The following is a 23,854-nucleotide window of genomic DNA, read 5'->3' as shown; positions in this document are numbered from 1 at the left end:
TCTCTGTTTTAATGTGTCTGTATGTTTACATAAAAATGAGTTGCATCATTAACTCTTTTAGTGCATTTTGGATTCCTTATTTCAATCCTACTGATGAGTAACACGGGTTGTATGTATTCTGAATGCATTTTAATGCTGATATAAACCATGAATGGTCTTAAACACATCATTAAGGGACCCACAGGACCCAAACCTGTAAAATGTGTAATACATTATGAATGAATCACTTCAAAACCTACCCCTAGACCAGTGGTTCTTAAACTTTTTTGTGCCAAGGACCCCCAAATTGATATGTATTTGGCCACGGACCCTCACCTGAAAATATGTTGTGCCAGGGACCCTCAGAAGTAAAGATTTGAGTTCAAAATGTAAGCCTTTAAAAAAAAAAAATAGCAGATCTACTAGCTCATAGCGCAACAATCAGTGATGCGCTGTGAGCTTGTAGATCTGCTATTTTTGAATAGCCAAAGTATGAAATATGGATAAAGTGGTTAAGATGATTGTGACGCTTTATGAACTAATTTTGCTGGGGACCCCACTTTGAGAACCAATATTAGACTGCTTTCCTTAGTACATTTTATTTTGAAAGGGTAGACAGGAAGTGCTATGTGTTATCGTGGAGAGCTTGACACACACGACCCTAAAGACAACAATGAGCAGAAAGCGTCATGTGACAGAGTTCATGTGCAGCTTTTATAACGACACCACAGGGTTAATGCCGCAGCAATGGAACATGGTGGTATGTGGAGATTTGATTCTTCTTTTTTCATTCTGTTCACCTTCTCCTCAATACAGGACATGTTTACTTTAGCTTAGCAGCTAGCTGTGGTCTCTCTCTCTCTCTCTCTCTCTCTCTCTCTCTCTCTCTCTCTCTCTCTCTCTCTCTCTCTCTCTCTCCATGTACGTCTGTATTTTGATGATATTTCAGTCCGATTCTATTTCAGTTCAATAAGGTGCCTTATTGACATTGTCTATCACCAAAGCAAGTGTGAATAAAGAATACATGAATGAATAGACCTACTATATGCGGTGGTTCTCAACATTTTCATGCCGCGACCCCCCAAAATAATCATATTTGAACCGGGGACCCCTGAAGATAATCATATTTCTTGAACTGGGGAGTCCCAACATAATATTTGAGTTGAGCCTTTACATATAGTTAAATATATAGATAAATATTGTGAAAATAGCTGATCTACAAGCTCACAACGTGAGACGTGAGCTTATATTATTTGACAATTTGCCCTTTTGATGTAGTTACTGTATGGTCTTTTTATTTTCATTTATTTTCTTTATTGTAAAATTCTTTAAATTGTTACTTTATTACTGTCATCTGGGGACCCCCCCAAAAGCATGTGGGAACGACCCCGGGGGACATGTCCCACAGATTCAGAGTCTATGAAAACAAGCCCAAAAGAAACGACTAAACACATACGCATCAGATATTTCAAAATAGCCGATCTACAAGCTCACAATGTGTCGCGATGCGACGTGTTGTGAGCTTGTAGATGAGCTATTTTCAAAATAAATCTTGGGGGGAAAAGGGAAACATTTTGAATATATTTTTTAACTCTTTTATTGTCAGTTGTGTTGCAGTATTATATATAGCATCAGTTGCTGGCCATTGGATGTTTAGAATCTTAATTGACTATTAAATATAAATATCGCTGGCCACTGTGGCTGGTTTGAAAAATAAATGCTATTAAATTATGTAATTATAATAATAATAATAATAATAATAATTTTATGTTTTTTTATCACTACGATATTTAGATTTACAACCATTAAAACCATATCTAAAGCTTTAGCGTACATTTTTTATTTCAAGGACCAGCATTACTCTGAGAGTGTATACATGGAACCAAATGGACTGTTACGGGTCCATTTGGTTCCATTTGTACATTCTCAGAGTTACACACCCGTGAGGGGCCATTTGGAACCCCCTCAATGAACCATGAGGGTACCTGAACCACACTTTAAGACCCACTGGTGTAGCAGAGTGTTTCAAGTGAGCCGACATGCAAGAGGCCCAATTTCTTTCCAATATGGCTGCTGTGCATAGAGCATTTTGACCACAATAAAACAAGGTGACCCATCACAAACTCCATGGATATTATACTGTACAAGCACAGTGAATGTCAAAGATACGGAGACAGCAGTGCAGCAAAGTGGCGGAAGCACATGGTGACACAGGCAAGCAACTTACTTGGCATCATTAAACAGAAAAAGGACACAGATAAAAAGCTGATTATATAGGCCAGTGGTTCTCAAAGTGAGGTCCGGGGACCCCCAGGGGTCCTTAAGGGGGTTCCAGGGGGTCTCCAGCTAAATTAGTTAATATAGCATCAAAATCAGCTCAAACCACTTTACACTTTAGCTTTTCAAAAAACGCCGATCTACAACCTCACAACACGTCACATCACAGCGAGTTGGGAGCTTGTAGATCTGCTATTTTTAGAAAATGTAAAATGCACATTTTGTATTAATTCCACGTTGAAAATGTGGAATAAATACTTAAAATAATAACTAATAATAACACAAATATTCTCTTACGGGGGCAAAACATTTTCAGATGAAAATAATAACCACAGGCTTCTATATGATACAGCTGAACGAGATAGAACGACCCAAATAGAGATGTGCCAATACCTTTTTTCCCTCCCCGATACCGATTCTGATGCATTTATTTCTGCTGAGATCTGACTGTCAATCCATAGTGAGTATTAATGTCTTACGTTTACCATCGTTATCAAAGACAATTTTATCGCAATTCACTATCGAGATGAAATGATCGCCCAGGCCTACCAATAACCTTCAAAACTCCCAGAGAAACGGCTCCTGTTTTCCTCATAGATTGCTTAAAAACGTGCTCATTCGCTACAGAGGAGGGTGGTGAACAGAGATACCTTTTCAAGTAACTTGAAGCACTCTTCATTCTGTCTTCCCCCATTGTAGCCTCGATCTCCAGGCTTTTATTTTCCTTCGCCTTTTGCTCAAAAAGAAAGCCTGGACCAAGCTGTTGACATTCCTGGCATAGGAAGTGGGAGTCAACCTTTCATTTCCCCAACCAAGCAGACTACAGTGGGCGTCGCTCTCTAAATGTTGTGACGTCAGGGCTCTCAATGCTGCACATTGGGGAGGAGGAGGGGCGCGGAGCGGGGCGGGCGCACAGATCGGTGAACCAATAAGAGCCCACAGATGTTTTCTCCGGTGATTTTGAACCCGCCCCTCTATGCCAGATATCGGACGCGCTGGGGCAGGCAGCAGGCTACCCCCATTGCAAAGGATCACCATTTCTTGATGGTCACTTGTATAGCAGCTTCACTTTCCTCTGTTGTACAGCCTCTTTCAGTCACTATTTGGTATTGGTCAATGTAGTGTCAGAGGAGAATGCATAACTCTTTTAACAGGGATCTAAGAGACATCCTAGCACCACATGTTTTGTTTCTTCAATTTTTGAGAAACGTCTAATCAGGCTCTCCCTCATGTCTTGTCTGAGCGTTCTGATGCCTTGTGTCCACGGCCCTTCATCTTCAAGCAGCATCTTCAGTACCCTGATGAATTGTAATGGCTCACTTCCAGCGTCACCTCATCAATTGGGATCAGAGTTTCAGTTACATTTTATACAATCTCCCACTGATGAGCAGTAGGAAATGTGAACCCTCCGTGGTCCCTTGAGTAGATACTAAGAACGCTTCTGCTCCAACATTCTTAGCAACAACCTGTTTGGACTGGCTGTTTGAGGTTGTGTTGTGGCAGGCCAAGGTCCCCCTGAATAGACCTAAGAGTGATGTAAATGGGTAGCACACTTCTTCAGTATGGCAAGGATGTCCGTGACTGCAACTTGACCTGACAGGCCATCATTCACCACCAGTTGTGCACTGTGCAGCTGAGGTGTGGCAGTTAAGCGAGCTGTTTTCCTGGGTGTCTTGCAGGAGATGTGCGTGCAGTGGGGCTATGACAGAGACTGTTGGGTTCTGCTCATCTGACATGGTCTCTTTCTCACATCGGGGCTAAGCAGTGCAGCTGTTATTGCTGGCTGTTGCTCAAGGAAACGCTCCACCATTGTCTATGTGCTATTTCATCATGTTGGCACGTCTGTTTCCGGTTTGTGGGGAGGGAGATCAAGCAACACCACTTTACCGTTTGCAAGCGCTGTGTAACACACTATGTATGATTTGACAAGTTGTATGACTTAATGGTTATTATCAGCCAGCTACCAAAGCTCACTTTCTCGTTGTGCTGTAGAAACGCTGACAAAGGCCCACGCGTGAGTGTCGATGGATCTTTTGTTGTCTTGTTGTCAAAACTCTCTGCACCCAGTTGAGCGTGCCTAGCCTTTGAAGTGTGTTGTTGATGATAAGTGAACAATCTGGAATAGAAATAAATATTTTTTTCACCACCGCCCCCAAAACCACCCTCAAACATATTTTCAAGAACATTTTTAAATGATAACCTTTTATTTCATTTTCATGGGATAGATTAGCTTTCTTCCCAATATTTAGTCTTAATGTTGTTTTACTTTTTTTTTATACTTTATTATATTGTACTTAAATCGTAAGCGCCAGCTAATCTACTTTGCAAAAGTGATGACGCCTGTCTCAAAAATATATCCAAAAATATGTTTGATCATAATTATTTGAAAAGACAGGCACATTTTGAAGTTTACAAACTCAAATCACCCAGGGCTGCCATCGTCAGAACACTATGGACATATTATTTGCGCGATGTAATATCATGAATCTAGCCTGAATCTTCGGCTAGCACTGTTAACTAGAGCCAGCTTTTCTAAATAGTTAGCATAACCAGGTGGGAACAGTTTGGTGTTTACTGTGGTCAGTCCCTGGGCAGAAATCATTGTTGTAATTAAACAGTCAGAGTCCCCTGGGCCCCCACTAGTTATAGTATTGAACTAGTCGATTTAAAAGGAAAACCCAAGAAAATTAGTGAACTGGGGGCCATTGCACATGAGGAGGGCTAAGATTCCTCAGGAACACTGCCAGAAGAAGGCTATGCATCACGTTTGCAGCAGGTCATACAAGCAAAACGCTGCTCTATTAAGTTTTAAAGACGCTTGGCATGAAGGGTCTGAATATTTTTTAGCCTGCAGTAGTCATTGAAAGTAGCATTTTGTTTTTAATTTGGAGAAACCACTTGTAATATTAGTTGTGCTATTCAAATTGTCCTTGTTTTAAGTGTTTATTGCAGTGGTTCTCAACCAGTGGTCCGGGGACCCTTATAGATCTTTAACTCTTTAAAGTTTTTGGTTTCATTTTACGCTCTCAAGAGTACAATTATTGTTAATTATCTGCATTACTTAATTTACAAGAAGTCTACACAATTAGAGAATGTAGAAGAAATATTCTAAGTTTTGGGTCTGAGAGGCTAAATCTCATCAAACGGTGGTCCGTGGCTCAAATGCTGAATAAATAATGGACCTTGATATGAAAAAGGTTGAAAACCACTGGTTTATTGCAAACAGTTGACAGTTTGTGAATTGAGTAAACCTAATTTGCAATGGTGGCTGAATAATTTCAAGTGCAACTGTATTTATGTCTACTGCGGTAATGGGAAGACGGATCCACAATTTGAGTTTGTTCCCCTCCACTTTCAAAAATCTATCTCCCTTGAAACAAACAATGTAACTCACAATCTATCATGTATAAACATGACCCACATGTACAAAACTCATGAAAGTGCACAGGGCAGTGCACGAGCAGACAGGCACAGGCATGTTCCTGCAAAGCCACGACTGAGCAGGGGCGCAGAGAGTCTTGGGTAATGAAGTCAAAGACGTTGGCTGCCATGTAATTTGTGTCCAAAGCGGCCGCTGATACCCAAAACTACATAGTGCAACTTTAAACACTAAACAGTGATAACTGATTGCTGTGTTTATATCAAGCTTCTATTTCACAGCACACCACATGCACCAAGTGGACAACTCTATCAGCGTCCTTAGCCCGGTAAAGCCCCTCCTCGCTCATCGTTCTGTGATTGACAGCGAAAGTTGGCCAATCAGGTGCCGAGTTTGAGTGAACCCGAATGGATCCGAGTGCAGCCAACCAAAATGGAACGGCAGCCATTGTTTTCTGTCCTGTTTTTGGTTTCGGTTTTAAAACTTGAAAACGCTCTCAAACTTCTTTTTTGAGGCACGGAATTTTTACTTTTAAGATATCGTTCGGATAGAATTTAGTTGTTTAACTTCATATATGTGGTCAATTAATCATGACAGAGCCTATTTATTTTTTTTATCATTTTTTTTCCCCCCGTATCACAAAGGAACCAGGAGATAAAGCGATCCAAAGATGTGCTGCTCCATTCACTTCAATGTTAAACAATAAACTGAGAAGAAATGCCCTTTTTTCCAGTTTTTTTTTTGGAGTGAAACATGCTATTTTCAAACATCAAACAACAAATGTCAACGAGGTCGCGATGACCTCGTTGACATTTGTGAAACCACACCTAAAAACCTTCAGTGATTAGCAACCATCAGGGGATCAATCATACAGGAGATAAATATTCTGTGACTACTTGAAAAGGTAAGAGAATCGCAAAATCCTGGCACTGGGACGACATGGCCAGAAATAAGTCTGGCACTGAATGAGTTAATAATGAAAATTCTGAGAACCTCAACCGGCAGGGGCAGGCAGTGACACGCATGTATCCCAATAAGGAAAAAGTCCTGTTGCCCCACATTGGTCTGGTGGTGGTAAAAACAAAGTGCTGATTGGCTGAAGGGGAACAACTGCTGATTGGCTGAAGGGGCTGTCAGTCAACGGTATTACTCCCACCCAACTCCAGCCCACAGACAAAAACACACACAGGTTCTCATGCCAGACTCCTTCCTGTAATCAAATGAAAATGAGTTTTCCGGAGGGAGGGGCTTTACTACCAGGCTACATGCACTCCCCTGAAACTTTGAACAGCAAAATTATTTTAAAAAAATGAATGTGCTCAAACCTCACTGTATGCATCCCATAACTGTGATATTATGATAATGTGGCTATTGTCCCAGCCCTACCTTCATCTACCATCATTATTTAAGTCCTTATTCATGTCATATCAAAGTCCTTATTCATGTCAAATAAAATACCTTATTATTGAAGTCCTTATTCTACCCTTTCATTCCAGACCAGTCTGTGGAGTCCAGCCTGCAGGTGAAGATTAGTTCTCCAGCCAGGACATTTTCTATTAAACAGGAACCTGAAGACCACCATAAACAGGAACCTGAAGACCACTTCAAACAAGAACCTGAAGACCACCTGGACACCAGGACAGTTTCCATTAAACAGGAACCTGAAGACGGCCTCGATCTCAGTAAGTTTCATGCTCTTTGTCTTTTCTTCCTTTTTCTGTTTTGCTGTGGGGCTATAATCTCATCATTTAGCTCTGATTAATTATGATTAATCACCATGTTCAAACACAACATGCCTCCGTTTCAGATACTTTCAGATAAACTAAGCCAGCAAACCTTTCAGCTAGGAATGCACAATTAATTTAAATTAAAACACGATCCCGATTCATAGGTCTATGGGACCTCATTTGTAGCAACACACAAATCACACCTGGAGCCATGTGTTGTAAGCTTTTAGATCTGCTATTTTAAAATTGTAGAAAGTATAAAGCAGGGGTCAAAGTGGTTAAACTGTTCCTCATTTTGCTGGGGCCTGAACCCCTCAAGGACCCCTCTTTGAGAACCACTGTTCTAAAGAAACATTATGACAAATAATAAATTATGTGAAAAAAGGTTATTTTGCACACTTACTTGGACTGGCGCATAGGAGCAGGCAGCCAGTGCATGAGACAAAATGGAGATCCCACACACTGTCTTCCCTTAAAGCAAAAATAATAATAATTATACATTTTAAAATTATGATTTTAATTTAAAACCTATATTATACAACAATAGAATTGGAGAAAACAGAAGGACCATTTTGTTCAAAACATTTGTCAATGTCAGAATCTTTGTGAAAACTGTGTAAGTGGGTCTTAAGAAGAAATGTCTTCGCAAAATGGTTGGTGAATGAGGCCCAATAACAGCATATCATTTGCACTTAAATGATTGTCTCATTTTATGTTTATGCCTAGACTCCCTGCACCTCCCAGTGTGTAATGTGGATGTCTCCCCTGAAGAGGAGAGGAGCTCCAGTCTGGTCCAGGAGAAACCAGAGCCTCCACAGATTAAAGAGGAAATGGAGGAGCTACTTCAAAGACCAGAGGAGGCTGATGGGTCAACGTTGACATTACTAGCAGTGAAAAACGACGATGGAGATGAAAACAGAGAGACAGAGCCTCTAGCCAGCAGCTCAACTGAACACCTGAAAACACAAGCTTATGTTGAGTGCTGGGTACCATCACAACCAGCTACTGATGACCAGCTCCTCTCTTCACACTGTTCTGAATCTGACACTGAAGACAGTGATGAGTGGGAGGAGAACAGGGAAGATCAGTCGGCTTTAAACACACTGAAATCACACAAGACACAACATGTGGAAGGACAAAGATTGTCTTTGAACAACAAGCTGTCCCAGGACCTGAAACCATCAGAGAAAACTCACTCCATGAAGAGTCACACAGGGAAGACAAGCTTTACTTGTACAGTTTGTGGCAAATTATTTAATCTAAAGGGAAATCTGAATAGGCACCTAAGGATTCATACAGGGGAAATGCCCTATAGTTGTACAGTTTGTGGCAAAGGCTGTGGTCAAATGGATGATCTTAAACAACACATGAGGACTCATACAGGGGAAAAACCCTTTACCTGTCAAGTTTGTGGCAAAGGCTGTAGTCAAAAGAGTCAACTGAAGACACACATGAGGACTCATACAGGGGAAAAACCTTTTAGCTGTACACTTTGTGAACAAAGATTCAGTCGCAATTATCATGTGAAGCTTCACATGAGGACTCATACTGGGGAAAAACCATTTTCTTGTACCATTTGTGGCAAAAGCTGTGGTCAAAGTGGTGATTTGAAATTACACATGAGAATTCATACAGGGGAAAAGCCCTTTACCTGCACAGTTTGTGGTAAAGGGTTCAAAACATCTTCATGTCTGACGAAACACATGAGGACTCATACAGGGGAAAAACCCTTTATTTGTACAGTTTGTGGTAAAGGCTTTAGTCAAACAAGTATACTGAAGACGCACATGAAGATTCATACAGGGTAGAAAAACTGAGTTGAACAGAATGTGTTTTCCCCCTCATTTGTAAAATAATAAAATTATATCACCCAGAGAACAAATGTAGCCTGTTATAATAAACACAGGACTATCACGTGCCTGCTCAGTTTAGAGCAGAGCAGAAATACTGTTGTTAAATAAGCGGGTGTTAACTCAGCTTTCTGAAGCTCAGCTGAAACAGAGGAAGAATGCTCACCTGCATATGAACGCTATGGAGTTTGGGATTAGCCTGGTAAACCCTCCCTCCGGAAATCTCAATTCCATTTCATTTCAGGAGTGAGTCTGGCATGAACCGCCTCTCTGCAATATTGGCTGTGTATGCCAAACGGCCGCGCCTATCAGCGTCGTCGCTCATTGTTCTGTGATTGACAGCTTACGTTGGCCAATCAGGTGGCGAGTTCGAGTGAGCCCAAAACACGAACGGCAGCCATCTTTTTCTTGTGCGGCCAATTCTCCGCTATTTTTTTACTTCAAAAAGCTCTCTAACTTCTATTTTGAGGCACGGAATTTACTTATAAGATATCGTTTGGATAGAATTTAGTTGTTTAACTTCATATATGTGGTCAATTAATCATGACAAAGCCTATTTAAAAATAAAAATTTAGAGAACCGATAGGGGCGGGCAGTGACACCATTGTACCCGAAAAAGGCAACCCATTTTGGGTATGGCTGTCTCAAAAGTCCCGTCGCGTCACATTAAGACTGGTGAACTGCTGATTGGCTGAAGGGGAAAAATTATCATTGGCTGAAGGGGTTGTCAGTCAACGGTATTACTCCCGCCCAACTCCAGCACAGCCAATATTGCAGACAGGCGGATCAGGCCAGACTCACTCCTGAAATTAAATGGAATTGAGATTTCCGGAGGGAGGGTTTACCAGGCTAGTTTGGGATGGCTTGTGGCCAGACATTAGTGAATGATTGTCTCTTACAATTCAGTCTTTTTTTTCTCCACTACCATATTTTAATTTAACATAAATTCTACAAGGTACAGTCCCACAACTACAGTTAAACTAGCTGGTAAATCTTAACTCTAATCAAATGATATCTAATTGTATAGCTATGATTCATATGAAATGAAAGGGGAAACAATTCAAGCTTCAACCGTTGTCACAAATACAGTATATGATCATTCTAATCCAGGATGACAATGACATGGCATATATAGGCAAGCAGCGGAGCCTGACAATATCAACACGTCCAAATAAAATGAACTATTAACTTCCTTTGTTAATACTCCTTATTTCCTGGAAGTTAACTGTGTGATTTTATTACAGTCAGTGGAATTAAATGCTCAGTCATACATTTCGTGGCATATCAAATGTTTATTGTTTTACCTGTCATTGTTAACTGCAGCTCATAGGTTACTGGTAGAACAATATGAGCATCAGTGTCTGTCCATGTTTGTCAGGCTATGAATAGGCATGTGGCCCACCTTGTTAGACATTGGGTACTCTCTCACATTTGGTGTGTGTGTGTGTGGGGGGGGGGGGTTCACCTCATATAATTCAGGAAAACGTGTAAATACCCATGTGAACAATAGAATGTGACGTCACACTGTTGTAATAGCATAGCGGACCTCACAAGATGGCGTCACCTGTCCACTAAACTCAATGGACGGTGGACCACATGCTGTGAGGTCGTCCTCTCTATACATTATTAGAATAATATCCTCTGTTAAAGCGATATTTCACTTTCAAAGTGTTTAGGCTTAATCCTCTTCGTCCCAAGTGGGACATTAACGATCTGCCTCCATCGGGACCTGTCTTGTGCTGCATGTTGTGCCTCGCCCCATGTCCGGGTTCATCTCCTTTAGCTCGGCAGTCACAGTTTGTCGCCAGGTAGTTTTAGGCCGACCTTTCTTCCTTTTACCTGCAGGAGTCCATCCTAAAGCGACCTTTGGGATACAATCCTGGGGCATTCTGAACACATGCCCTCGCCATCGAAATCGGCGACGTTTGACTCCAACACTACACAGTTGCACCTGGTCACCCTGAGTAGCTTTTCGTTAGATATCCTCTCAGGCCAGAAAATGCAGCAGATTTTCCTGAGGCATCAATTGTGGAAGGCATCGGGGGGCATCGGTTAGGTTAAGACTTTGACAGGTGCCATTTTCGAAGGAAACAGGAAACAAACAGGAAACAATGATATTAAGTCCACATTTTTATACACAGTATAACAATCAGCTAAATAATGGAAAATATGTTGATTTCACGAAATAATGTATTTACAACAAATATACCTAAAGTATTTATAAAGTGTCAACATTATGTACAAACTCCTAAGAGTACATCACTTCCACCACTGGGAGGCGTGGTGAGAGGCGAGCCATAAAGCTCGGCCAAAACGTCCTTCCACTGAAAGGTGAGTACAGAGTGGGTCTTAGGAGGAACGAGTGGCTCAGTGGGTATGATTCTGAGTCTGATTCTCCCGTGGGTCTCTCGTTCAAACTCTTGTACCTGAACTTTAGTGGCAAATGTGACTCGCCGGCGTCGTTGCACTCTAGACTTGGAGTCAACATGATCCTTCTTTAGGATGGGTCTGGTGGTGCGGCCATGGGCTCTCCTCAGAGAGCCATATCCATCATCTTCCCTGGAATTCCAGTCGTCTGTGGTCTGGTGGTGGGTGGACGACTGGCAGGAATGATGAGGCAGAGCATCCTCTGGCAAAGAGGCTTTTACCTCAACCTCAGCAAAGGTGCTCCGGGGCGTGTTGTTGGGCTCCACTGTGGCCACTGTAGCACTGGTCAGTGAGTGGACCATGGGGCTTTGAAGTAGTAGAGTAGCACCTTTCAACTTCAAGTCAACCTGAGCAAAGGGTTGAAGGGAGTCTCTGGTCCCCGTCCTCTGGATGTGTGGACCAGGACGAGGGGGATTGCGTCTTGATATGCATTGACCCATGATGATGATGATGATGATGATGATGATGATGGTCTGTAGGTTAACTTTGGTTGGTTAACGGTAGTCGGTTAGTTGGTTCTCTCTCTCTGCTTTTCTCTGCCTCTTAGTCAGGTTCACTATGTTAAATTAAAAGATTTGGAAAACTATACATTTTTGGAATCTTCAGAGCATGGGGAATCCAAAAATATATGTTGCCATTTGCACAGACACCTGCAAAGCTGCCCTTACGGATGCTCAAAATGGCCGACATAAAATACACAATTTGTGCTATCTTGGCCTCTAGACAAGGAGACAGGAAACAAACAGGAAACAATGATATTAAGTCCACATTTTTATACACAGTATAACAATCAGCTAAATAATGAAAAAATATGTTGATTTCACAAAATAATTTATTTACAATAAATATACTTAAAGTATTTATAAAGTGTCAACATTATGTACAAACTCCTAAAGAGTACATCACTTCCACCACTGGGAGGCGTGGTGAGAGGCGAGCCATAAAGCTCGGCCAAAACGTCCTTCCACTGAAAGGTGAGTACAGAGTGGGTCTTAGGAGGAACGAGTGGCTCAGTGGGTATGATTCTGAGTCTGATTCTCTCGTGGGTCTCTCGTTCAAACTCTTGTACCTGAACTTTAGTGGCAAATGTGACTCGCCGGCGTCGCTGCACTCTAGACTTGGAGTCAACATGATCCTTCTTTAGGATGGGTCTGGTGGTGCGGCCATGGGCTCTCCTCAGAGAGCCATATCCATCATCTTCCATGGAATTCTGTCCACTGTGGCCACTGTAGCACTGGTCAGTGAGTGGACCATGGGGCTTTGAAGTAGTAGAGTGGCACCTTTCAACTTCAAGTCAACCTGAGCAAAGGGTTGAAGGGAGTCTCTGGTCCCCGTCCTCTGGATGTGTGGACCAGGACAAGGGGGATTGCGTCTTGATATGCATTGACCCATGATGATGATGATGATGATGATGATGGTCTGTAGGTTAACTTTGGTTGGTTAACGGTAGTCGGTTAGTTGGTTCTCTCTCTCTGCTTTTCTCTGCCTCTTAGTCAGTTTCACTATGTTAAATTAAAAGATTTGGAAAACTATACATTTTTGGAATCTTCAGAGCATGGGGAATCCAAAAATATGGGGATTGCATCTTGATATGCATTGACCCATGATGATGATGATGATGATGATGATGATGGTCTGTAGGTTAACTTTGGTTGGTTAACGGTAGTCGGCTAGTTGGTTCTCTCTCTCTGCTTATCTCTGCCTCTCTTCTCGCCGCTCTCTCTGCCAACGACTACGATGGTCACATAGTTAGAAGCTTGTGTGTGTGTGTGTGTGTGTGTGTGTGTGTGTGTGTGTGTGTGTGTGTGTGTGTGTGTGTATTAGTATTGATACAATTAATATCAAATATCTTAATACTGAATCAAGCAACTTAAAAACTGGCTTGGGTGCTCACAGCAAACTGGCTTGGCTGCTCACAAAAGCCTGAGTAGACGTTAAAATGACCCATGGTTGAAAGTGAAATATCCCTTTCAGAATTTTATTGGAAAGATTGACCCCCACAACTCAGGACAAGACTGAATAGACAACATGTTGAATTTCAATATTCAACACAATTTTACTCAAGCCACACCAAACATCAAAACTTAGCATTAGACCCTGCAAAAAAAGTCCATTAAGGTATAAGTTTAATATATGATGCAGAAGGATATTAGGACTAAGAAATACCAAACGTTAATATAGCTATTTCTGGCGAATGTTACCCCCAAAATAGGGTATGTTGGGGTTCAAATGGTTAAAGAAGCTAATTCTGAACCTGACAAAGGATTGAGTGCTTCGAGCATCTTTCTCTAGTCTAGTGCATCCAAATCACTGCTTTTTATCATTAATTTAGCTTTTTCAAGTTTTACAAGACAGACAATAAACCATAAAATGCCTGTAGCCTAAAAGACAACCAACGGTTGTCTAGGCTGTGGCCCATAGAGCAGGAGCCTACAGTATCTCCTGTTTATGTAGTGTGAGGCGGCTTGATGTACTAAGTATACCCTCTGGACAAGACACTAGTATATGACAAGCATCCGACTCTGGGCGTCTGTATCGCGGCCGCCATATTAGAGGGGGCACGCTTCCTGACTACTGGCCAATCACAGCGCGTCTTTTCCGAGACTTGTCAGAATCTAGTTGCATAAAAATACAACAGGATATTTTTATACAACTAGATTCTGACAAGTCCCGTTTCACAAATTGCATAATAGGACTATACTGCCGTACACTTTTTTTTTCAGTTGTGAGATTTTATTAAGTATTTGTAAATATTAACTACATTATGGTTGAAGGGTATGGTGTAGCTGCTTTTAAAATTCAACAAAAACTTGACTTAAAGTCATACTGTGTAACTTTTTCAACTAAACAAACGTGTTTTTCCTTTTCATTTCATTTTCTCCCCTCACTGGCATATTTTTCAAATAACCATTACACATAAATGTGTTTTTTACTAGTTGTCTAAAAAAAAAAACGTTTAAACATATTTGAGAGTGTCTGCCCCTGACACTCATCCCAAAATGATGTAGGCACCAGAAAGGTACTGGAAATGAATGTATGTTTTTTTAAGGATAATAAATACAGTTTCTGACAACTTGTTTTTGTGGTCCAAAATATCCTTGGGCACCAGGACCCTGCAGAATTCCTTTTTGAGCGGTACTTTTGTATAGACAAAAACTGTAATGTAATGACACAGAGCTACCAGAGGTGTCGTCAAAAATACCACTAAAATGAATGCTACACAGTATGACTTTAAGGCAAGGGGTCAACAACCAGTGCGGCTACGTTGTATTTAAACATGACCCTGCCACTGGTCTCTGAGCTGCAGTCTGGGTGTCGCAGCAGCTCCAACACCTGCTTTCAACTCCGTCGAGGCCGTCTGGCTGAAGTCCAGCACCTGCAATTTACAACTTACAAATTAAGCATTTAGCAGGCGCTTTTATCCAGAGCGACTTACCTCTATGTAGGTTAACTAATCGCCTACATAGAATGCAGAGAGCCTCGAGAAATTATATACTATCTAAATTACAATATGTACATTCAAAACTAGGATACCAGGCAAACTATGAACCTAGGATCCCAGGTAAACAAAGAACTTAGCATAATGTCTAAACAATTGTATTTGTACATTGAAAGTATATGATACCAGGTAAACAATGAGCCTAGCATCTATCTAAACATTATGCTATCTAAATAACAATCTGGACATTGAAACTATAGGATACCAGGTAAACAATGAACCTAGCATCTATCTAAACATTATGCTATCTAAATAACAATCTGTACATTGAAACTATAGGATACCAGGTAAACAATGAACCTACTCCTAGCATGTGAATATACCTCAGTTAGAAAGTCCAGCAGCAGCTCTCCCTGTTCGTCACCCTCGGTGAAACACTCGGTGACGTCCATGTAACATGGCAGCTCGTAGCTCTGGTGGCTCACTGCCTGGGAATCCAGGAAGCTTTTGATGTCAACCATGGTCACACTCTGACTCATCTCTGACTCTGAGATGTCCAGTTGGGGTCCGTAGGTCTTCCACAGCTTTCCCCACCCACTCTCTCCTGAAAACACAGCGGGCCTCATTCATCAATGTAACCCATCGCGTTGTGATCTTGTAGATTGGCTATTTTCGGCTGAGAGGTTTGATGTAGAGGGGGGGGGGGGACCAATTACAGAGCAAAAGGTTAAGTTAACTAAGTAGGGTTTAAAACATATATTGTCTGAAAATGTCTGAAAATACATATTAACCTTTGCATTGTGTTAGAAACCTGCTGACACTTTTGGTGTTAGCGGGTAAAATTTGACCCGTGATTTAACTCAAAATACTCAAAAAATAATATTTTTCATTGCTTTTTCCCCCCCACCTCATAGCTGACTTGTTATGTATTAATATCCATGTAAACACTTTTTAAAATATCATTTTGGGTTAGGGTTATATCTCTCAATGTAGCTCGTTTTCAATTATAAAAATTCTCTGTATATTCTTCATATATGACCCGCAATACCACACTTTTGTTTATAGAGACCATCAGAATGAACTAAAAAAGTGGTAATTTTTTTTTTTGCGTTAAAATAGCTGTTTTTGAGGATATCATGAAGCCTTGTTCCAATAAAGAAACGTAAAGGGTACTTTTTACCTATTTAAAAATGACCCTAACACAATGGAAGGGTTAACATGAATCCAACATACATTAGTGATAGAAATAATAAAACAAAAACAAAAACAAAAAAACATGAATTTACACAACACTGATGATAGCGCTGTCAAACAAGTATGAAATATATGAAAAATCTTAATCTGCAACATAATGTTATACAGTATGTAGTGGGGGTCCCTGCATTATCTCTCTCTCAGCTAAGGGGTCTTTGGGCTGATTTTTTTTTGAAGACCCCTGATCTCAACCCCTGAAGCCAGCACAGATCCGACCACAGGAATCATGTCACGACCATCTCACCACGGGGCTCACGTGTGATTTATCAGAGGGTGATATTCTGCCACTCACAGCGTAAGGGGTGTAGTGGCGCAACAGTAAGCAGAACTAATCAATGTAATCAACCATGAAAATAATCGATAGTCAACAATTTAATAAAATAATCATATAACTAGAATAAGTGCTCCTCGGAGCACAGGTCTCCGCCAGGCCAGGTAGGTTATTTTGGCCTCCTGATGGCGCTATAATAGGCCAATGTGAAAAAGGTGCCATTTCTTCTTAGGCCTTGCACGGCAATTTGAGGCATTTTGTTCAAATTAGACGTGGCACTATAACAGGCCAATGTTAAAAGGATGGCATTTGCTCCTCAACATAGTGCGAATGTGCGTGCAAAGTTTGACCGCAATCGGATGCTGTGTTCATGATTTGCGGCATTTTGTTCAAAACAAGCCACTACTGCAAACTTTAGATGTCAATCTTAGCCAATCAGGATGGAATATGAAAAATCAAACACATCCGTCTTGATCACATGACTATAGAGATCATGTGCACCGATTTACGTGAAATGTGGATAAAATCGGAAGGAGTAATATTAAAAAATTGGTTTGACATAAGTCGGCCTCCTGGTGGCGCTATAAAAGGCAGATGTGAAAAATGCAGGGCAAAGGTTTTTTTTTCTAGGGAGTGCGCTTACAAAGTTGTACACAGATCGGTGCAGTTATAGGTAAAAACACGAATCGGTCTGTTATAGCGCCACCATGAGGCTGATTTCAAAATTTTCAAGTGGCATTTCTTCCTCGGCATAGTGGAAATATGCGTGCGTGCAAAATTTCAAGGAAATGTCATGCTGTGTTCATGATTTGAGGCATTTTGTTCAAAACGGAGCACTCCTGCAAACTTTGGAAGCCATTTTTAGCCAATCAGGATGGAATATGAAAAATCTGAAAGACAAGTTTCGTTTAATGACTATAGAGATACTGTTTACCGATTTGCGGGATTTTTGGACAAAATCTGTAGGAGTACTGTCAAAAAATATGTTTTGCAAAAATCGGCCTCCTGGTGGCGCTATAAAAGGCCCATGTGAAAAAATTGGGGCAGAGGTTCTGCTGTGGCATCCAGGGAGTGTGTGTGCACAGTTTCACTGCGAGCAAGCCAACGGTGCCGGAGATTAGCTGTACACGGACACACACGGACGGACACACGGACGGACGGACAGGGGGCAAAACATACTCTCTCGCCATGCCTTTCGGCCTGGCGGAGACAATAATGTATTCCTATTTTGGTCATATCATTATGGGCAAAAGGTCTAAACATTCTTTAAAAAATGTCAGCATGAATGAAAATAGCTACAAGTTCACAGCACGTTGCATTGCGACAATTTCTGCACAACGTGCTCACGCGATTAAGTATAAAATAGGTGGTTGACAAAATGTAAACGTGTTTTTTAAAAAGTCTATCAATCAATAAACTAACCGCTAAAATAATCACTAAATTAATAATTGATACTTTGCAGTCCAAGTGGGGTGTTGATAAATGGGGCAGCCGTAACGAACATCATTTAAATATCACGCCCCCCTTATTGTTTCAGACGCCCCCCCCCTATTGTTTCAGACGCCCCCCCCCTATTGTTTCAGACGCCCCCCCCCCCCTATTGTTTCAGACGCCCCCCCTATTGTTTCAGACGCCCCCCCCCCTATTGTTTCAGACGCCCCCCCTATTGTTTCAGACGCCCCCCCTAATGTTTCAGACGCGCCCCCCCCTATTGTTTCAGACGCCCCCCCAATTGTTTCAGACGCCCCCCCTATTGTTTCAGACGCCCCCCCCTATTGTTTCAGACGCCCCCCCCTATTGTTTCAGACGCCCCCCCCCCTATTGTTTCAGACGCCCCCCCTATTGTTTCAGACGCCCCCCCTATTGTTTCAGACACCCCACCTATTGTTTCAGACGAAACGCCCCCCCCCCCCTATTGTTTCAGACGCCCCCCCTATTGTTTCAGATGCCCCCCCTCCTATTGTTTCAGACGCCCCCCCTATTGTTTCAGACGCCCCCCCCCCCCCTCCTATTGTTTCAGACGCCCCCCCTATTGTTTCAGACGCCCCCCCTATTGTTTCAGACGCCCCCCCCTCCTATTGTTTCAGACGCCCCCCCTATTGTTTCAAACCTGGAGCCTCGCATTCGAGGCTCCAGGTTCAACCCACTTACCAGAAACATGGACGATTAGAAGTTTCCCGCTGTTGCTGAGCAGAACCTCTGAAGAAGCTGACGGTAGCTCCAGGATCCTTGACGTAATACAGCATCTGTTGATTCAACCACAGATAAATAAATGGTGGACAGTAACTCATTTACTTAAGTACGTTTTTCTTTTTCTTTTTTTGCAAAAAAAAAAGGGGTATTTAAAGGTAACATGACATTCATTTTCACTTTTTTTATTTTCAATGTTTTATTTGGGGTTTTATGACCTCAATTACACCCAAAAAACCTGAACTTAGAACATTCAGTGGATTTTCTGTGGTCTGGGGTTTTCTGAATAATTAGGCTGAAAAGTAATCTGAGCTTGGTCCTTCGACAGTGAGGTCACAGTCGATTAATCCCGCCCACTCTCCTCCTCGCCCCTCCCCTCCCCTATCCTTTCCTTTGGGGGGGGGGCGGAGCAGAGGCGATGATTGACAGGCAAAATCCCTCACCAGCGACACCCGCAGGCAAAGATTTCTTTTTTCATTGCAGTTGAAAAGGCTTTAGAAATGTGAGAGAAAAACACCTGCCATGGATCACTGGAATGGAATTTTCACTTAAAACTTTTTGTACACTTTTGAAGGACCAGGACAAAGACTTTGAATGTGGTGTAAAAGTGAATGTCATTAAACCTTTAAAGTTAAAGGGGTGGGGGCTCCTCACTGGCAGGTGAGTCAGTTGGATACAACAGCAGTGACAACAAACAGAAATGTGTGGGGAGGGAATATTTGCCATTATGACTCAATTGGGGAGAAAAAGGGGAAGGAAAAAAAAGGAGCTTCATAATGATCAATAGAGATGCAGCATCAACCTGAATCATGTGAATGAAGTCAGCCTGCTCGCTCATTTGTTTGGCTTTCCAGTGTTCCTGGAAGTCACAGGATGTCATCTTATTCCCGCTGAACTTGATGTAATCCAAGTCTGGTTTCTGGGACACCAGATCTGTATCACAGTAGACACAAAGAAGACAGCTAGGTAATGTCATAGGTCATAGGGATGGGGATTGAGAATCAATTATTCCAAAGTTATTGAGAATCGGAAATCAATATGGTTTTGACTCATCAATTCTCTTATCGATTCTAGCGGGACCTAACGTGACATCATATGAGAGAGAGAGAGAGAGAGAGAGAGAGAGAGAGAGAGAGAGAGAGAGAGAGAGAGAGAGAGAGAGAGAGAGAGAGACATGTCACTGAAATCAAATCACTGGCACAAACGTCTTTCTAATAAAGCTTTGACTTCTGTTGAATTTCTTCCCAACTGCCAGTAAAAACAAGAAACATGAAACATGAATGTAATGGCTTGCATACACATAACACTTAAAAGTTGCACATCAGTTGAAGCCAACATGCTCTAACATTGAATGTCTCCGGAAATTAAATGAAGGTGAGTGCCCCAGGTTAAAGGTAGTTTTGTTTTAAAGTTTTTTTATTAAGTGTTAAATAGCTCTTTATGCTGATAGTACTCATTGTTAGAGTGTTTGTTCAGTAACAGGGGTCTCCCTGTCTGACACAAATAAACGAGCAGACACAATTGGTGCACTGTAATTGTAACACTATAACATTTAAAATGATAATTGGGTACTCTCTCCTGATTGGCTGTAAATGTTCCACCAATCTGAAAATATATTTACTGTTTATTAAAGAGCTGGAGAGACAGGAAGACCCCTGTTACTGAACAAACACTTTGTAGCAATGATCACTATCAGAATATAGTAACCTTTTAACGAAAAACTATACAGTTTGCACTCGAAAATATCACGTAACCCTACCTTTAACACCAATTTGACAACCAACTAGAAAAAGTTCTCCTTGGAGCACAGGTCTCCGCCAGGTCGGGTAGGTTATTGTGGGGCAGCAATGTTCGGAATTTGCCAATCAGGATGGAATATGAAAAATCGGACGGAACCATCTTGATCACTTGACTATAGAGATAATGGGTACCGATTTGCATGATGTTTGGACAAAATTTGTAGGAGTAATATAAAAAAGAAAAGTGTTCCAAAAATCGGCCTCCTGGTGGCGCTATAATAGGGCAATGCTAAAAGAGTGGCATTTGTTCTTCAACGTAGTGCGAATGTGTGTGCAAATAGTCCATGGGCCCAGGCCAGAATTTTCACCAATCAGGGACACTCAAGGTGGCAAACTCTAGTTTGGTATTTTGAAAAGGTCTATATATCTAGATAATATTTCAACATGATAGCCCTTCCCAAGTAGTAGCTTAGTCCCAGTTATCAGCCTTCAATGACACCAAATATATATTTAAATTATAAAACAAACCTGGGCAAATTCGCCTTCTACAGCACTGCCACCCAGGATTGGAATTGTCTAACCCCATCCCTCAAAAAATGCAGTTCGCTGGGCTCATTTAAAAGAGCCTTAAAAAAATCACCTTTCAGGAGGCCAAAAGAGGAGGTAGTACCATTTTCCCGTTAGACAGCCGACCCCCCCCCCCCCTGTTCTTGTACATATCTTTCCCCCCCCCTTTTTTTTGTTGTAGTACATAGTGCTATTATTATTTTTATTTTTATTTTTTCTGCTGTTTTTTATTTTATTTTATTTTTTATGATATTCGAACTGTGGTGCCACTATATATGTCTATGAATTGAATACCAAGGCCCTCATTGGAAACAAGTCCGCAAGGACTTTTATGAACGGACCTGTTAGACAAAGTATTTTAAATGTAACTGTGCTGTTTTACATTGTTTTGCCTAATAAAATATTCAATCAATCAAAACCATAGTTCCAAAGAATGAAAAAAATATCTAACTTTTTTTGAATAGAACATGTCATACAGAGGGAAAAAAAAACATTATTCAATCTCTTTCATTCACTTATTTAACCACATGAACCCTCGCATGCCTATTCTGGGGCGAACATTCAGCAAATGGCATGTCTACAATCTCCCAACACCTCAGGCCAAGGAATGAATGGTTGAAGTGGTTACTGTATGTTTTGTAATAATAATCAAAATCTACAAAAGTGACTAAAGTTTTCAAAAAATTGTAGTAGAGTAAAAAGTACAACATTTGCCCCTGAGTAGAAGTAAAAGTACTGCAAATTGGAAATACTCCAGTAAAGTAAAAATTCCCCAAAAGTGTATTTAAGTACAGTACTTGAGTAAATGTACTTAGTTACTTTACACCACTGGTAGCAACATAATGTTTGTTCAGAAAACTGGCGGAACGCTGTGGTGTCACGCGAAGCGCCCAGTGCACCCCTGAGCACCACCTCAGGTGTGTGTTTATGACAAGGAGCACCCACAGCATCGGCGCCTATGACCTCAGGTGTGTGTTGTACCTTGTGATATTAACTATGTACACTTCTCTGGGGCATGAGGGGATCTGTTTACTGTATGGGTTGTACGTATACTTGTCTAAAAAGCCTGTAGCACTTGCCCTAGCCTTGACGACCTTGCAGGATTATGCAAAGGCTAAAATGTAATTTAGATAGCATGTTAGGTAGACAGATGCCATGTTTTCATAATACCATAGTATAGCATTATTTGACTAAAAAAGTATTAAAGCTACTCATTTGAAAAAGCTATCATGTTTCAAAGTACTTATATGGACCCTACAAACAAAATGGTGCCAAAGAGATTTTGCCACCTTTTCGTGTCCCTGACTTCTGGTCTGGCCCATGGACTACATGGTCAGTATCATGTCAGTATCATGTCAGTATCATGGTCAGTATAATTGTCAATGTCATGGTCAGTATCATGTCAGTATAATTGTCATGGTCAGTATCATGTCAGTATCATGTTAGTATCATGGTCAGTATCATGTCAGTATCATGGTCAGTATCATGGTCAGTATCATGTCAGTATCATGGTCAGTATCATGTCAGTATCATGGTCAGTATAATTGTCATTGTCATGGTCAGTATCATGTCAGTATAATTGTCATGGTCAGTATCATGTCAGTATCATGGTCAGTATAATTGTCATTGTCATGGTCAGTATCATGTCAGTATAATTGTCATGGTCAGTATCATGGTCAGTATCATGGTCAGTATCATGTCAGTATCATGGTCAGTATAATTGTCATTGTCATGGTCAGTATCATGTCAGTATAATTGTCATGGTCAGTATCATGTCAGTATCATGGTCAGTATCATGGTCAGTATCATGTCAGTATCATGGTCAGTATCATGTCAGTATCATGGTCAGTATAATTGTCATTGTCATGGCCAGTATCATGGCAGTATATCATGGCAATGGCATGGTCAATATCATGCCATTGCAGTATCATATCAGTATCTTGGTCAGTATCATGTGTGTGTGTGTGTGTGTGTGTGTGTGTGTGTGTGTGTGTGTGTGTGTGTGTGTGTGTGTGTGTGTGTGTGTGTGTGTGTGTCTGTGTCTGTGTCTGTGTCTGTGTGTGTGTGTGTGTGTGTGTGTGTGTGTGTGTGTGTGTGTGTGCGTGCGTGCGCGCGTGTGTGTGTGTGCGTGCGTGTGTGTGTGTGTGTGTGTGTGTGTGTGTTTTCCATCATCTGGATGAACATAATATGGTCTTTCCAATTCATTTCCCATGACGGTCATTTTTGACCGGGAACACTAAGGGTGTAACAAAGTTTAATAAACGACTGACAATTCTGTCAAAATAGTCATCATTATTTTGACATGTTCACATACCTAGTGGGGAGGAAATCATAAAGTCTCAAGGCACCCAGATGAAAAACACAAAAGTTATGATTCAGGAAAGTTGGAAATCTGACAGATTTGATCAGAAAACTGCAGGAGGGTCATCTAAGTTATTTTAAACAATAGTAGATGCACAAACTTGGGAAACTCAACAATAAGTGTGTTAGGATACAGATCACGGGTACAGGAAGCATCGCCTCCTCCATATATGGCGACTACCAATTATCACAGACACTGTCTGTGATAATTCATAATGTCCTTGGTGTGGGTGGAGCTACAGTAGTAGTTCAGTACTTATATGCTGACCATTCCACTCGCTTTCCACAACACTCTGCTCTGCAAAACGTAAGTCAAACTATCACTTCATATTAGGGATGCACAACCTTAATAATGCATCATAGGTATTGAACCGATATCTAAATAATGGGTTTT

The 23,854-nt window shown here is 41.3% G+C and overlaps 1 protein-coding gene and 1 pseudogene across 2 annotated transcripts; one reads left to right on the top strand and one right to left on the bottom strand.

Moving 5' to 3' along the window:
* Nucleotides 1–632: 632 nt before the first annotated feature.
* LOC308105833 (uncharacterized protein) lies at nt 633–9,170 on the top strand (the record flags this gene model as incomplete). The annotated part of the gene is made up of 3 exons (XM_080456756.1): nt 633–739; nt 7,132–7,317; nt 8,089–9,170. Exons 1-3 carry the CDS (start codon nt 727–729, stop codon nt 9,168–9,170), a joined length of 1,281 nt encoding a protein of 426 aa, XP_080312882.1. The 5' UTR covers nt 633–726.
* A 5,700-nt stretch (nt 9,171–14,870) lies between these two features.
* Nucleotides 14,871–19,769, bottom strand: LOC308105832 (histamine N-methyltransferase-like; annotated as a pseudogene). The gene is made up of 4 exons: nt 19,596–19,769; nt 18,755–18,849; nt 15,462–15,682; nt 14,871–15,015 (listed from the first exon to the last, which is right to left on the bottom strand). The product of its transcript is annotated as a histamine N-methyltransferase-like (transcript).
* Nucleotides 19,770–23,854: the final 4,085 nt, after the last annotated feature.

This window comes from Gymnoscopelus braueri, assembly GCF_963280865.1.
Source record: "Gymnoscopelus braueri genome assembly, chromosome: 18".
NCBI classification, from domain to species: domain Eukaryota; kingdom Metazoa; phylum Chordata; class Actinopteri; order Myctophiformes; family Myctophidae; genus Gymnoscopelus; species Gymnoscopelus braueri.
Note: the sequence above shows the minus strand (reverse complement) of the source record. Positions and strands in the feature narration are given on the sequence as shown.